Raw genomic sequence first — 13,153 nt, 5'->3', positions numbered from 1 at the left:
TCTTCTGTAATTTTCTGCCCTAGAATTGCAGGTGTGTTGAAACAATTATTTTAAAGATAACTATATTTCTTAAATTTTTTTTTGCTGTGAATTTGTTCACAGAACACTTGGTTTCTGTGGAATAAGAAGCATAAAAGCACACAGGAATAATGTGTTGGTTTTTGCTCATTAAAGTGTTGATGCTTCTGAAATATTCAGGAATACAGGGTAAAGCTTCATATTTCTGCCACTTCATTTCGCAGTATGTTTTTTCCAGGTTACCTTTTGCTCAGTAAGTGATGAAATAAATAAATAATTAAATAATAATAATTGTTATAATTTATTAATGTAAACAGAAAGTAAATATCACCAGAAAATAATACCGACAGAAGTAGATGGCAATAGAAAACATTAACTTAAGAAGAACAGGTTTTAAAATACAGTGGGCCTAAATACGAAAGGATAAGCCGTAGGTGTGGTGTTTGCTTCAAAATTGGAAATTAGTATGCTATTGCTAGTTTATATTTAGAATCTTTATATTGATTTAACTTGAGATGATAAAATGTATGGAAAAGTGCTCAACTTAAAAGGGTATCAGTTCTGCTTATTTGGGGAGTTATAAGTTAATCGTTGCAAAAGTCTGAATGGAGCTTTAAAATCTTTGAAGAAGAATTCATTGATTCCATCCAGCTGTTCAAGGCTGTATATGATGGAAATATCTAGTTCAGATTAATTCATGTGAAGCAGTAGAGTATTAAAGTGAGAGCAAAGCAAGAAGGACTAATTATAGAAAGTAGAAGCGGGGCTCCAGTCAGATTAATAATAAGATTTAACTGAATTTTCTTTTTAATTTAATTCTATAAAAAAAAAAAAGAATGTTTTCCCAAGGAATTTAACTTTCTTAAAATTACTCTGCTTTTCCTGCAAAAAAATATGGTTTTATTGAGTTGTAAAACTGTAGAAAGTAGAAGTGCAGAGTGAAATTAATATTCAGAAGATTTTGAAAAACAAATGAGCTATTTAAATTAAAAAAGAGTTACTAAATTGAAAAAGAAAAGAACAAGTAATGGATCAGAATGTTCTCTTTTTGCTAAGAACCTTGCAGAAACCACAGTGACGATAATTCACTCCTGCCCACTATATTTGAATATTTGTTATAAAACTATAATCGACTAAAAATGCATTGTCAAGGGTAACATTTTTATAGTCTTATTATAGACTATATAGACTATTATAGACTGCTTCCTTTCAAGAGTCTATACTTTGCAAATTGGGCCCAGCAAACTTCACTTTAATAGAAGCCTCTCTTCTTGCATCCAAAATAAGATTTAGTTCACTGTTTAAACTCCATGTATATACAAATGCAAGTCCCGGCCCAGCTGGTTCTAAGATTGCCGGAGTTACTGATGTATTCCCTACAGTACAACAAATGTTTTGGACTAAAATTAATTGATTAATAATTATATGGTTTGGCTTAAGCTAACTAGTTAGACTTCATCCTGAATGCTTATGTAACAAGTTGCTTTGTCTTGGTCAGTTGTAACTAACTGAGCTTTTTCTTTTTTTTCAAACAGATTATACTTAACGTTGCCAAGATGTTTTTTTCTTACCTTTAGTCCTGAATGTCTGTGTGTCTTATTGGCATCATATCCCTCATCCAAATAATGTAGGTGAGAGAGTTGATGGGGAAGGCTGGTGTTTTTCTTGCCCTCAGCCCTGAGAATGTGTTTAAGCCAGGACGCTTCTGTATTGCAAATACTTGGCAAGATAGATTTAAGGTTGATCACTAGCCCGGGTAAAATTAAGGGTAAAATTAAGGACAGGAACAAACACAAGCTTGACTAGAAATGCTTTGTGACCCTAGAGCTGCCTAAATTGAACAGATAACAGATGAACAGTTTGAGGAAAGGCCACAGCTTGTGGAGGCCTCTGAAGCTAGCTGTGAAGCTAGTAATTCCACTCTGCTGCAGAAGACAGACGTTTTCCCAACACACATTGAAGTAGCCACAGAGAATCAGAACGGATGCAAATCTAATTTAGTCACCTTTAGGTCCTCATTCCCCTGGCTGAGAGAAGGAGCAATTGTGGAAAAAAAGTTGTGGGTTCATGAAAGGCAGGTCCTGCTTGACCAACCTGATCTCCTTCTATAACCAGGTGACCTGCCTAGTGGGTGAGGGAAAGGCTGTGGATGTAGTCTACCTGGACTTTTGACAGACCTTTGACACTGTCTCCCACAGCATTCTCCTAGAGAAGCTGGCGGCTCACGGCTTAGACAGGTGCACTCTTCGCTGGGTAAAAAACTGGCTGGACGGCCGAGCCCAGAGAGTTGTGGTCAACGGAGTTAAATCCAGTTGGCAACTGGTCACGAGTGGTGTTCCCCAGGGCTCAGTTTTGGGTCCAGTCTTGTTCAACATCTTTATCAATGATCTGGACGAGGGGATCGAGTGCTCCCTCAGTAAGTTTGCAGACGACACCAAGTTGGGCGGGAGTGTTGATCTGCTGGAGGGTAGGAAGGCTCTGCAGAGGGACCTGGACAGGCTGGATCGATGGGCTGAGGCCAACTGTATGAGGTTCAACAAGGCCAAGTGCCAGGTCCTGCACTTCGGCCACAACAACCCCATGCAACGCTACAGGCTTGGGGAAAAGTGGCTGGAAAGCTGCCCAGAGGAAAAGGACCTGGGGGTGCTGGTTGACAGCTGGCTGAACATGAGCCGGCAGTGTGCCCAGGTGGCCAAGAAGGCCAATAGCATCCTGGCCTGTATCAGAAATCGTGTGGCCAGCAGGAGTAGGGAAGTGATCGTGCCCCTGTACTCAGCACTGGTGAGGCCGCACCTCGAATACTGTGTTCAGTTTTGGGCCCCTCACTACAAGAAGGACATGGAGGTGCTGGAGCGTGTCCAGAGGAGGGCAACGAAGCTGGTGGAAGGGTATGGAGCACAAGTCTTATGAGGAGCGGCTGAGGGAACTGGGGTTGTTTAGTCTGGAGAAAAGGAGGCTGAGGGGAGACCTTATCACGCTCTACTACTACCTGAAAGGAGGTTGTAGTGAGGTGGATGTTGGTCTCTTCTCCCAAGTAACAAGCAATAGGACAAGAGGAAATAGCCTCAAATTGCACCAAAGGAGGTTTAGATTGGATATTAGGAAAACTGTCTTCACTGAAAGGATTGTCAAGCCTGTTCCAGGCTGCCCAGGGAAGTGGTTGAGTCACCATCCCTGGAAGTATTTAAAAGACGTGTAGATGAGGCACTTAGGGACATGGTTTAGTGGGCATGGTGGTGTTGAGTTGACAGTTAGACTCGATGATCTTAGAGGTCTTTTCCAACCTTAATGATTCTATGATTCTATGATTCTATAAAATCTATTAGAAATTGGTACACTACAGTCCAAAAATACAGGTAGAAACTAAGTATTATCTTCCATTCTTCATGCTCTGGGGCGTAAACTAGTTGCCTACTGAGTGAAAGACAATGTTTTCTCTTGAATTTCTACCAAACAACCAGATGTTGTGTAGTGATATTTTTCATCCTCCTTTGAATCATTTAGCTTTGCACGTAGAGACTGGTGTAGATTCAATCTGCAATAAGTTTGTCACTGAATAAATAGGAGAATTTATTACTAAAGTGTGGTGATGAGTTACTGCAAAGGAGAACTGAAGTCATCGCTCTAAGGCTTATAGTGAGAACAAGGACTGTGTGACAGAAGGAGAAAATGTAGTCGTCTGTTGATTTCTCTCAGTTGATCTTTTGTAACTTGTTTTTTTTTTTTGGTCTGGCCAAATCCTTTTCCTTTGTTCACATACCTGGCACACTGAAAGCTGAGTGCAGCTTGAGAAAGCCTGGGCATTTTTAATCCTGCTGATTTTTATAGGAGCAATTGGATGCTCGTCTTCCTGCTTACTGTAGCTAGTACTGCATTGCAGCGGGGAATCAACAGTTACAAAAGATGAAGGATCCTGATCCCATTAACAATGTTTTCATAAACAGAAATGTAGTTTTACAAAGTAACAAAAGGTAACTACCATTTGAGAGTAAAGGTGAGTTGTACTGTCATCCGATTTTAGTGAAACTAGAATACACGACTATGAAACAACTATTCAGGTTGTGCTGAATAGTTATGCTGAAAAATAATGTGTTCATAAATTGTTTGGAACAAAATGAGTAGCAAAAGTGCACTGTTTGTGTGCTTTTCTTCCACTCAAATTAATTTAGTAGCCTACGTGCAAAATATTATGCCAGTCCATTACTTTCCATCAAATAAAACAATAATTTAAAACCTTTTTATTAATATATAATAATAATAAAAATGGAATAATAAACCCGCTGTATTTCTCGCACCTACATAATTTGTCAAACTGACTTTGCATCTGCCAAGGTGAAAGCTCCAGTGAAGTCTGGCAAACTTAGGGAAAATTTAGTCAAGCTAGAAGTAAAGTAGCATCGAACACAACTTTAGATTTAGTCTGGGTTGTTGCTTGAATGAATATGGAATGAACCTGATGAGCCACAGTGTGAACTGGTTAGGAAGAGAAGCCTCGAGAAGTCAAGGTGGTTTACTTGGGAACTTTCTAAGTACAACAGCATGTTGCCTCCATTAAATTAACATTGTTCCGGTGCCATGTAGCAGCATCTTTGCCGTGGAAGGTCCCAATCCACTGAATAGGTCCAAAGTCTTTTTCCATAAAGAGGCCTAATGGAGAGGAAGCATGCTCCTGGTGGAAAGACTGCTTTGTCTATATGCTTGTTGTGGTTTAACCTGGCAGGCAGCCAAATACCACGCAGCCACTCGCTCACTCCCCTGCCCCCAGTGGGACGGGGAGAGAATCGGAAGGGTAAGAGTGAGAAAAACTCATGGGTTGAGATAAAGTCAGTTTAATAGAACAGAAAAGGGAAAATAATAATAATAATGATAGAATATACAAAACGAGTGATGCACAATGCAATTGCTCACCACCCGCGCTGACCGATAACCAAGTAGCGATTGGTACTTCCTGGAACACGCCTACCATTCATATACAGAGCATGACGTCACGTGGCATGGAATACCCTGTTGGCCAGCTGGGCCAGCTGTCCCAGCTATGCTCCCTCCTAGCCCTTTGTGTGCTTGGTAGAGCATGGAAGCTGAATGTCCTTGACTAGCAGGGTACTTAGCAACAACTGAGAACATCAGTGTGTTATCAACATTCTCCTCATACTAAATCTAAAACACAGCACTAGGAAAAAATGTAACTCTATCCCAGCCGAAACCAGGACAATGCTGATTTATGCTGATTGGTATATTAAAAAGCTTTGGCCAATGAAGTCAGCAGCAGTAACCTAGGCAGGAACTGGACAGTAACTACATTCAGAGCCAGTGGTTAAACTCTGTTGTAAACTGGCATGGCTGTACCCTATGAGCCATCCAATCTTCAATATGTTCCTGGGACTGAATTCCCCTCCTCCTCCTTCTCCCATCCTCCACAGGCACACACACACACGAAAAAACAACCCAGAAACTGTGGATGAGATGTTTCTGAGAGTAAAGGCAAGGAAAAATGCATTTTGCCTGTGTCAGCCTCTGGACGTGTTTCCAATGATAGCCCGTCTACCCTGTCTTTGCAGTGGGGAGAGGATACCTGCTGTGTAAGAGTGGGCCCCTTGCTGTCCTGGAGCTGTCCTGGCTCTGGGCAAGCTCAGAGCTCATGAAAATTTGCCTTTCACACAAACCCAATAGACACTTGATCCTACTTATGGTCCAACTCTTTAACCAAGGTGTATTTAACCAAAATTATTTAAATGTATAATAGTTAAGGGAGGCTTGTAAGATTCTGTAAGTATTCTAACACAAACAGGCTTCTTATACTTTCAGAAGAAAACTGAAGGAGTTGTGAGATACTTTCTTGTAGCAGCTTAAATTTTGGTATAGTTGGGCAGAACCCAGACTCATCTTCTAAAAAAAATTGCTTTTTGTTCCCAAGGTCTTGAAATTATGTTGGAACAAGAAAACTGAAATAAAATGCATAGTGTTCTGAAATTAGATGAGCAGTTTAATTAAAAACAAATTAGCTAGCCATTCCTTGGAAGTCCGGGCAACGTGAATATGCCAGTTTGCTATGCACTAGCAGTGACCCTTAATTTCAAAATCCTCCTACAGCAAACATCCCTTCCCCTCCAAAGAAAAGGACAGTTCTCACAAGCAAAGCAAAACATATTTTAATGAAATGAGTTTGCTGGACAGAACTATTCCATAATTACTAAGCAGACGACGTTGTGATTAGGTCTCATTATCCGAAGTGACTGTTTCTTGAGAAACTCTCTTCATGGGTGCCGTTAGTTCATGGCCTGTTGTCTTACTGAATCTCTCAGATCCGCTAGTGCTCTATTAGAAGAAAAAAAGCTGATTCTGTGGATCGGAAAATGAGAGAAGTAGTTCAAGAACTTTCGTGTTCACTTTTCTGCACCTTCTGTTTTCCTTTGGTGTTTCCAGTCACCTCTGATACTGATACATGGTAATAAACCTGATAACATTTAATGGAGCTTTAAACATTCTCTGTCTTCAACTTTTGTCTTCAACCTCGTCAGATCTGGGTACTCATGAAGTAGAAAAGATTTTATAATAATGCAGCAGAATTTTGCCCCAAAATATCATTTTTGTAGGAAGACAGTTATGTATGCATCCCCACATGTTGAATGAGTGTTTACATTTTGGAAAGGTCATAGAATTTGAAGCCTTAATCTGAAAGAGCATCCTCTAATCATAGGGTCTTCTCTAGGGGCTTTGCTGCAACTTATTTATTGTGCTTAGAATGGGCACGACATCGTGCTGTTGGATGGCGGTATGAATATCTAAGATGGAAAGAAAGCCACAAGACCCGAAAGACAATAATCTTTTAGAAATGCATAGCAGCATATGGCAGATTTTTTTATTATCGTAGTAACTTGGTGAATTTGGCATCCAATATTCCCAGAGCTCCTCTTGGGGAATATTCATACCAGCTTGTTTTAGGATTGCAACCAATATAACCATATTGAAATGCTGGTCTCCATAAGCTTATTGTATAGACTGTCTGTACACCTCTCACGGATAGGCAGAGGGAGAGCAGCTGCTCCAGGGAACTATTTAATGCATCTCAGCTTAGGCTTCTGTTCTATGCCACATCCTGGACTTGCCTCACTCCTCTCCTTTCCCCATCATCTGTCAAGGCAGCTGAGGACTTTTTTTTAATGAGAAACCACGTCTGTGAACTTGAAATGGCATACCTTGTGTTAGGTGGTAGGCACACTCCTTTTCTGTGCGTTTTGGCATCTCTCTGCAATGCAACAGTTGGGAGTAAAAAAATCAGTTGGAGAAAAAAATCATACATTAATTCATTGTAAATAGAAGTTTCTTTGAAACTGCTAAGGACCCCATAAATTTAGTAGTTTTAGAAGAGTTTAATAGGAAGAATAGGTGGGTGAATACAAGTCTGAAGATATATGAAGAATTCAGTTTTCATCACCAGAGAGTGATTTATGATGTAGGTCTCTTCACTTTGCATGTGGAGAGCTGAATGTTCTGTAATTTTCTAAAAGTAATTTTTCAATAGTTGTCAGTGCAGTTACAGAAGAGATGAAACTAAAAATAACATGCCAGCATTGTATTAAAAAACCCGAACAAACAGGAAATCTAAGCTTTCATTTTTATTATGGAATTTTATATCATTTTTACCTTTTTAAAATATCAGCTCAAAGCAATTTTCATGTATCCAAAAAGCCATAAAAAACCAACTTTGCAATGAAGTTCACTTTTTCATTTTTTCACTTCTTAATTCAAGTAAAGCACAAAGCATTCTTAACCCCATTTTATATATTTCTTGACCTCCTTTTTTCAGTAATGATTCTGCATCATGAAATACAGACGAAGCAGAAGGGGTAGGGGGGTGTGGGTGTAGGTGTGTATGTGTCTATGCTTGAAGGTAATATTATCTCTGGAAGAAGGTCATGTTGGTAATACAAATTTTGTTATATTTTCCATTTGATTCTGATTTGTTTATTCATTCTGAAACATTGTTGTTCAACAAAATAAGTCATCTATATATAAACCTAAACTTCCAACTGTTTGTAAATAATTTAAAGAGGAGAAAGTCCCAATGTAATGGTCTGTAACAGGATTAAGATTTCACTGTCACTGGATTTTTTTTTACTTTTATCACTTAAGTTTTTTTACTTTCCTTTTTACATAATGTATTTGTAGTTTGGCATTTGGAATTATAATGGTGATTTGGCAAGAGGTTATATCCAGTTTTATGTTATTTTCCATAGCATTGTTGTAGATATTTTTACTTTAAGAAGTATGCTTTGCAATCTTGGAAGAGTGGTTAGTGCAGGAGTCATGTGCAGTTGTGTTTCAGTCATTTGAGGAGACTGCTTAGCTTTCATCTTTTGCATTTGAGAGCAGTTAAGCTGGTTCTTAATTGGTTTTGGAGGTACCCACAGTTTTGGAACCAGAAGAATGTCCTAATCCCTGAATTTGCTGACAAAACAGGCATTTGGAAACCTGAACCGAAAAATCAGTTTTAGTAGCTGAAAGGGACTTCATGGAAAACATTGAAACTCAAAAATCACTTGCTTACAGAAATATGAGAGAATGATAGGAAAAAATCACGGCTTCCCTGCTTCTGAGAAGAGGGTATTCAGGGAGTGAGAGGTGAGGAAATACACAGTACCCGTTTGACAGTCCCAGCCTTTTTAGAAACTTTTTTATTTCTATCTTTCTGTGAAGAGGCTGCCAAGGATAACAGGTTTAAGAATTATCCCATCGTGAAGTGGTTATTTATTGTAATCTTTGTGCCTGCAAAGTGAATCATGCTTGGCAGCAGTAGAACATGAGAAACTCAGTCCAAAGTCAATTAGCATGTTTTATTAGTATAGAATAAACTTCAGAGTTAATGGGAGTTACCCATCATCGTTAAGAGCCTGATTTTCATCTGTGCTGAACATCTGCACATTCAACTGAATTTAGCAGGGTTTGGGGACACTTAATGTCTTTGCAGAAGATGTGGGCAGAGGGGGGCGGCTTGGAGCTCACCACGCGCTCCCTGCATGCCTGAGCACAGCTCGGCGGCCGGGCACCTAACCCTGAGAGCGCATGGGAGCAGCTCGCGCAGTCCCTTTTTCTCTCTATGCAGATGCAAAAGCATTTGCCTCTTGTTCTTCCCTGGTCTGACACTATGTCAGTTCGGGATCAGCACAGAAAACGGATTTTGTACTGGGCTGCTGACTGAGGCCTTTCCCCCTCATCCTTCATTCTCTCTGCCTTGTAGATTCAGCAATGTGATTTGATATGTACTTTAAAAATGCAGTGGTTTATGTTGTAGGTTGATATGCAAATAGTTAGGAATGGTATGCTTATTGTGACATTTTATTTTCTTTTTTCTTTCCTAGTGTAAAACTCTCTCTGGTGTCTGTGATCACATTATCTCGCTCTCTTCTGATCCGCTGGTTTCCCAGTCTGCTCACCTTGAAGTGATCCAGCTTACAAACATCAAACCAAGTGAAGGGCTGGTAAGAAGTACGCAGTTAATCAAACCCATCATCCAGGATGAGAAAGTGAATTTTTTTAAAATAAGTTGTGTATATGGAAAGGAATAGGACATTTTAGCCTTTTTTATTTTAAAGTCTGAAAATAGTTTGATTTCTCTTGCTAGTTTGGTTTCTCATACAGCTAGGCCAACAGGGAAGTATTTTGTAAGGCTGACCAATGTATGCAGAGGGTTTAGTGAACAGGAAGAAATGAGCAAGAAGTTCTTGCCATTTATACCAGCTTCTGAAAAATGGTTCAGATTGTTCTAGGATCTTGAAGTCTGAAGGGATTTAAATTACTAAGATCAACTCAACCAAGAAGTTTGCGTGGGCTTATGCACAAAACCTGTCAAATTCTGGAATATGCTTCATAGTGTCTTTGGGATATAAAGCTATTTTATAAGTTATTCAAAGGCTCTACAGCACTGCTGAGAAGTAGCTTATTGAATTTTACTGCAAGAATTCTGCATGCTTAATCAGTTGCTTTTAAAGGCTCAGTGCAGCCATCGCATGTTGTTCAAGAGTTGACCATTGATCTTTTGTTCACTCAAGTATCCAACACCCACTGCATGGAAAAAAACAACACTGATAACAATTACAGCTCTACAACTTTGCATCACTAATAATATCTCTTCCCACAATCCTTGACAGTAGTAGAAGGTGATCAGAATACAGTTAACCATTTTTTGCCTAATGAAATAGCTTTTGCAACTTCTGACCAAGGTTATTCTCATTCCGTTTTCTTGAATAAGAAGGACTACTGCTGTGCTCTTTGCAGCAGGTTTTTGAAGTTGTTTGGATGGTGTAGTTTTGAAGAGTATTTTGGTTTGTGGGTTGGTTGTTGTTGGGCTTTGGATTTTGGTTTGGTTTTTTGACAAATTTGGTGTGCCAAGGTATTTAGAGCAATTATACACTAAATTAATTTTCCACTCTTTCAGCAAATCACAATTAAAATATGAGAAAAAACCCAAACATTTGGATGAGTAAATATTGCCCCATCCTTTGTTTCAGTCTGATATTTGTTTTTCCTTTCTCCACTGGCTTTCTTTTTTATCTCTGAATCCATTTCAAACTAGTCCTCCAGGATTCTCTCCTCCCTCTCTTTCTCCTGTAATTTTATCTCTTCCACCAGCTCACTGTAGTCAACCCTTCAAAATCCTATCTTCTGCTGTAATGAAGAAATGTTCTTCCCCTTTCTCTCAACCACCTTTTTTTGGAGTTCTGTCCATTTTTATCTGAGCTCTTCCTAATTTTCCTTTCTGTCTTGTGACTGTTATTCTTTTTTTCCCTCATTTAAGTCTTTCTGTAGGGTGGTGTCAACCCCCAGTGACTGAAAAATGTTGAGCAGTATTTTTGTAAATAAGAATGTGTTTCGTGGGTCTGTTCCTGCTGGGTAGCTGATCAGATAGAGAATCTCTTCCCCCTCTGTGCCCCTGTTGTATACCCCCTGTCTGTCTTGTGTGTTTAAACTGGAAGTTCTTAAGGCAGGGTTTTTTCTTTTAATACGTATTTGTGAACCAGCTGAACAGGGTCTTCATGCTGACTGAGCACTACCATGTCATTGTCATAAAAATTATTATTGTGTATTTTTTGAAAGTGGAAGATACCAACTGTGCAGTATACGAGCCTAAAGAAGGATACAATGCTATTTTGATATGGTCATTTTTTTTCCCTCTTCATCCTTGCCTGTGTGCCACTATTCTGTGGCGTCTGTATTGGGCTGTCTCCTCTAGATTGTGAGCTCTCCTGAGCAGGAACTAAGGATGATATATTTGCGCCAGGAGGGTAAATATCACACCTTTCAGTTTGTTACAGTGCCTGTCTTACTAACAGATCATCTTTGTCAGGTTGCTCTTGGTGCTCTGTATGAAAGCTTTGCTTTTGGGTGCTTGGGCTTTTTGTTTGTTTGTTTGTTTGTTTTTTAAACTAAATCTTTCAACTAAGATACAGCGAATGCATATCAGCACCACCCTGGTGAGTGCTAAGTGTGTCAGTTTAAGAATTGATGGTGGAGCTTGGAGTTGTGGAGATCCTCTGCACATCAGGAGCACTTGGATGAATGTGAAGGTTGATAACTTCTGGACCTTCTTCCAGGATTTGTGCAATGATGGAGATGGAAAAATGGCTTATGTCAACTCTCTTGTAGATATTTGACTCACATGAGAGTTCTGTGGTGACTTTAACGATCAGTAAATAAAATCTTCTATAAAGATGGAAAGACTTCAAGTAGAAGGAAAAGGACAAGGATGGCTGCTAACTGGGATATTTTTTTTGTCACCTAGCATAAACAGAATATCTAACATGTCTCAAATTTAATATCTGAGAAGCTAAAGTAGATCAGGGAGAGGAAAAGGAAAGAAAAGAAGGAAATAAGAAGTTTGGAAAACAATGCTATTTCCCTAAACTCATATGGTAAATACAAGATGGAATTGAGAAAATGGTTGGAGTTTTTACAACTTAAAACACATTGTACACTATCAGGATGTTTTAATCAGCACAAATAATTCCTTCACTGTGTCTGACCTTTTTTTTTGTGGAAATGTAAGTATCAGTCAGAGGTAAATGTAAATTGGCAGACTAATACCTTAATGCAGAAGGAAAAGGTAATTGTGTTACAGGGTTTACAATGTCTTATAGGTATTAAAACTAGTTAACACCTATCAGAAAAACAGACTAAATAACCTGGCAAGCAGAAAATGTCGTTAGGGTGTGATGTGGGGAAACTCTTGTGTACTGGGTAAAGCAACGTTATGGGTGGGTGGGTTTTGGTACTGCTTTTTTTTTTTTTTCTTTCCTTTATCCCTGGTCTGTTGCCCAGGTGTGGTTATGTGACTGTCTGCATACACGTATTCTCCAGTGAGTGTTGCTGCAGGAAGAGATATGGCCTGCAGTGGTCATATAGTGGGTGAAAAGGGAGTTGTCAGAGTAGAAAATTCTTCTAAAAAGCTCTGAAATGGATTAATGTGGTCAGCTTTGCAATCGCCAGCATGGTCCCATGAATAATCACATCTTTTTTTTTTTTCCTTCTTTTTTCTTATTTTTTCCTTTTTTTCCCCAAGGCGTTGGAAGTTGTTTTATCTGTGTCATTAAGCAGAATTTAATTTCATGTGTTTTTACACTATTGATGTTCTAGAAAGAGAAAAAACTGACTAGCTTAGGTAGTATCTTTTGACAGGAAACAGACTTAAAAATATAACTGCTTGACTGAAAACAGTGAGTGTATTTAGTAAAGAAGTACAATACCGTATGCCTTTTGTTAGCCAAAAAGCAGGTAACCAAGTTATAGCTACCACTTTTCCTTGGGAAGTTTTTTCCCAACAGTCCCTTTCTATTTTATTTTTTTTAATATAGAACAGAATGTCGGAGAACTGTGGCAAGGGTTAATCCTGAATTTCAATTATTCCTGTTCATGTTATCATTTTGATCCTAATCAGTTTAGGTACTGTGATATGATTTCAGGTAGCAGCCATTCACCTAGCTTGCTAGATTCAAAACCGCAGAGGTGAATACACCAGAACATGAGATTGACTGTTCTGGATTCCTCTTTGCCTGCTGAAGCAAACACAAAATGAGCCTGTTGTGTGAAGAAGCACTCATAAAATACAAGTCATAGATACAGCAGAGTGTGGCAGCTGGTT

General features: G+C 39.1%; 1 protein-coding gene across 1 annotated transcript in view; it reads left to right on the top strand.

Moving 5' to 3' along the window:
- Nucleotides 1–13,153, top strand: part of CNKSR2 (connector enhancer of kinase suppressor of Ras 2) — a 223,333-nt gene that overhangs the window by 84,187 nt on the left and 125,993 nt on the right. The window contains exon 6 of the mRNA XM_075139373.1: nt 9,378–9,497. Coding sequence (XP_074995474.1) covers nt 9,378–9,497 — 120 coding nt within the window. The remainder of the gene's footprint in view (nt 1–9,377; nt 9,498–13,153) is intronic.

The sequence above is a fragment of the Calonectris borealis genome, chromosome 1 (genome assembly GCF_964195595.1).
Source record: "Calonectris borealis chromosome 1, bCalBor7.hap1.2, whole genome shotgun sequence".
Classification (NCBI taxonomy): Eukaryota; Metazoa; Chordata; class Aves; order Procellariiformes; family Procellariidae; genus Calonectris; species Calonectris borealis.
This window is presented reverse-complemented; position numbering and strand designations above follow the sequence as displayed.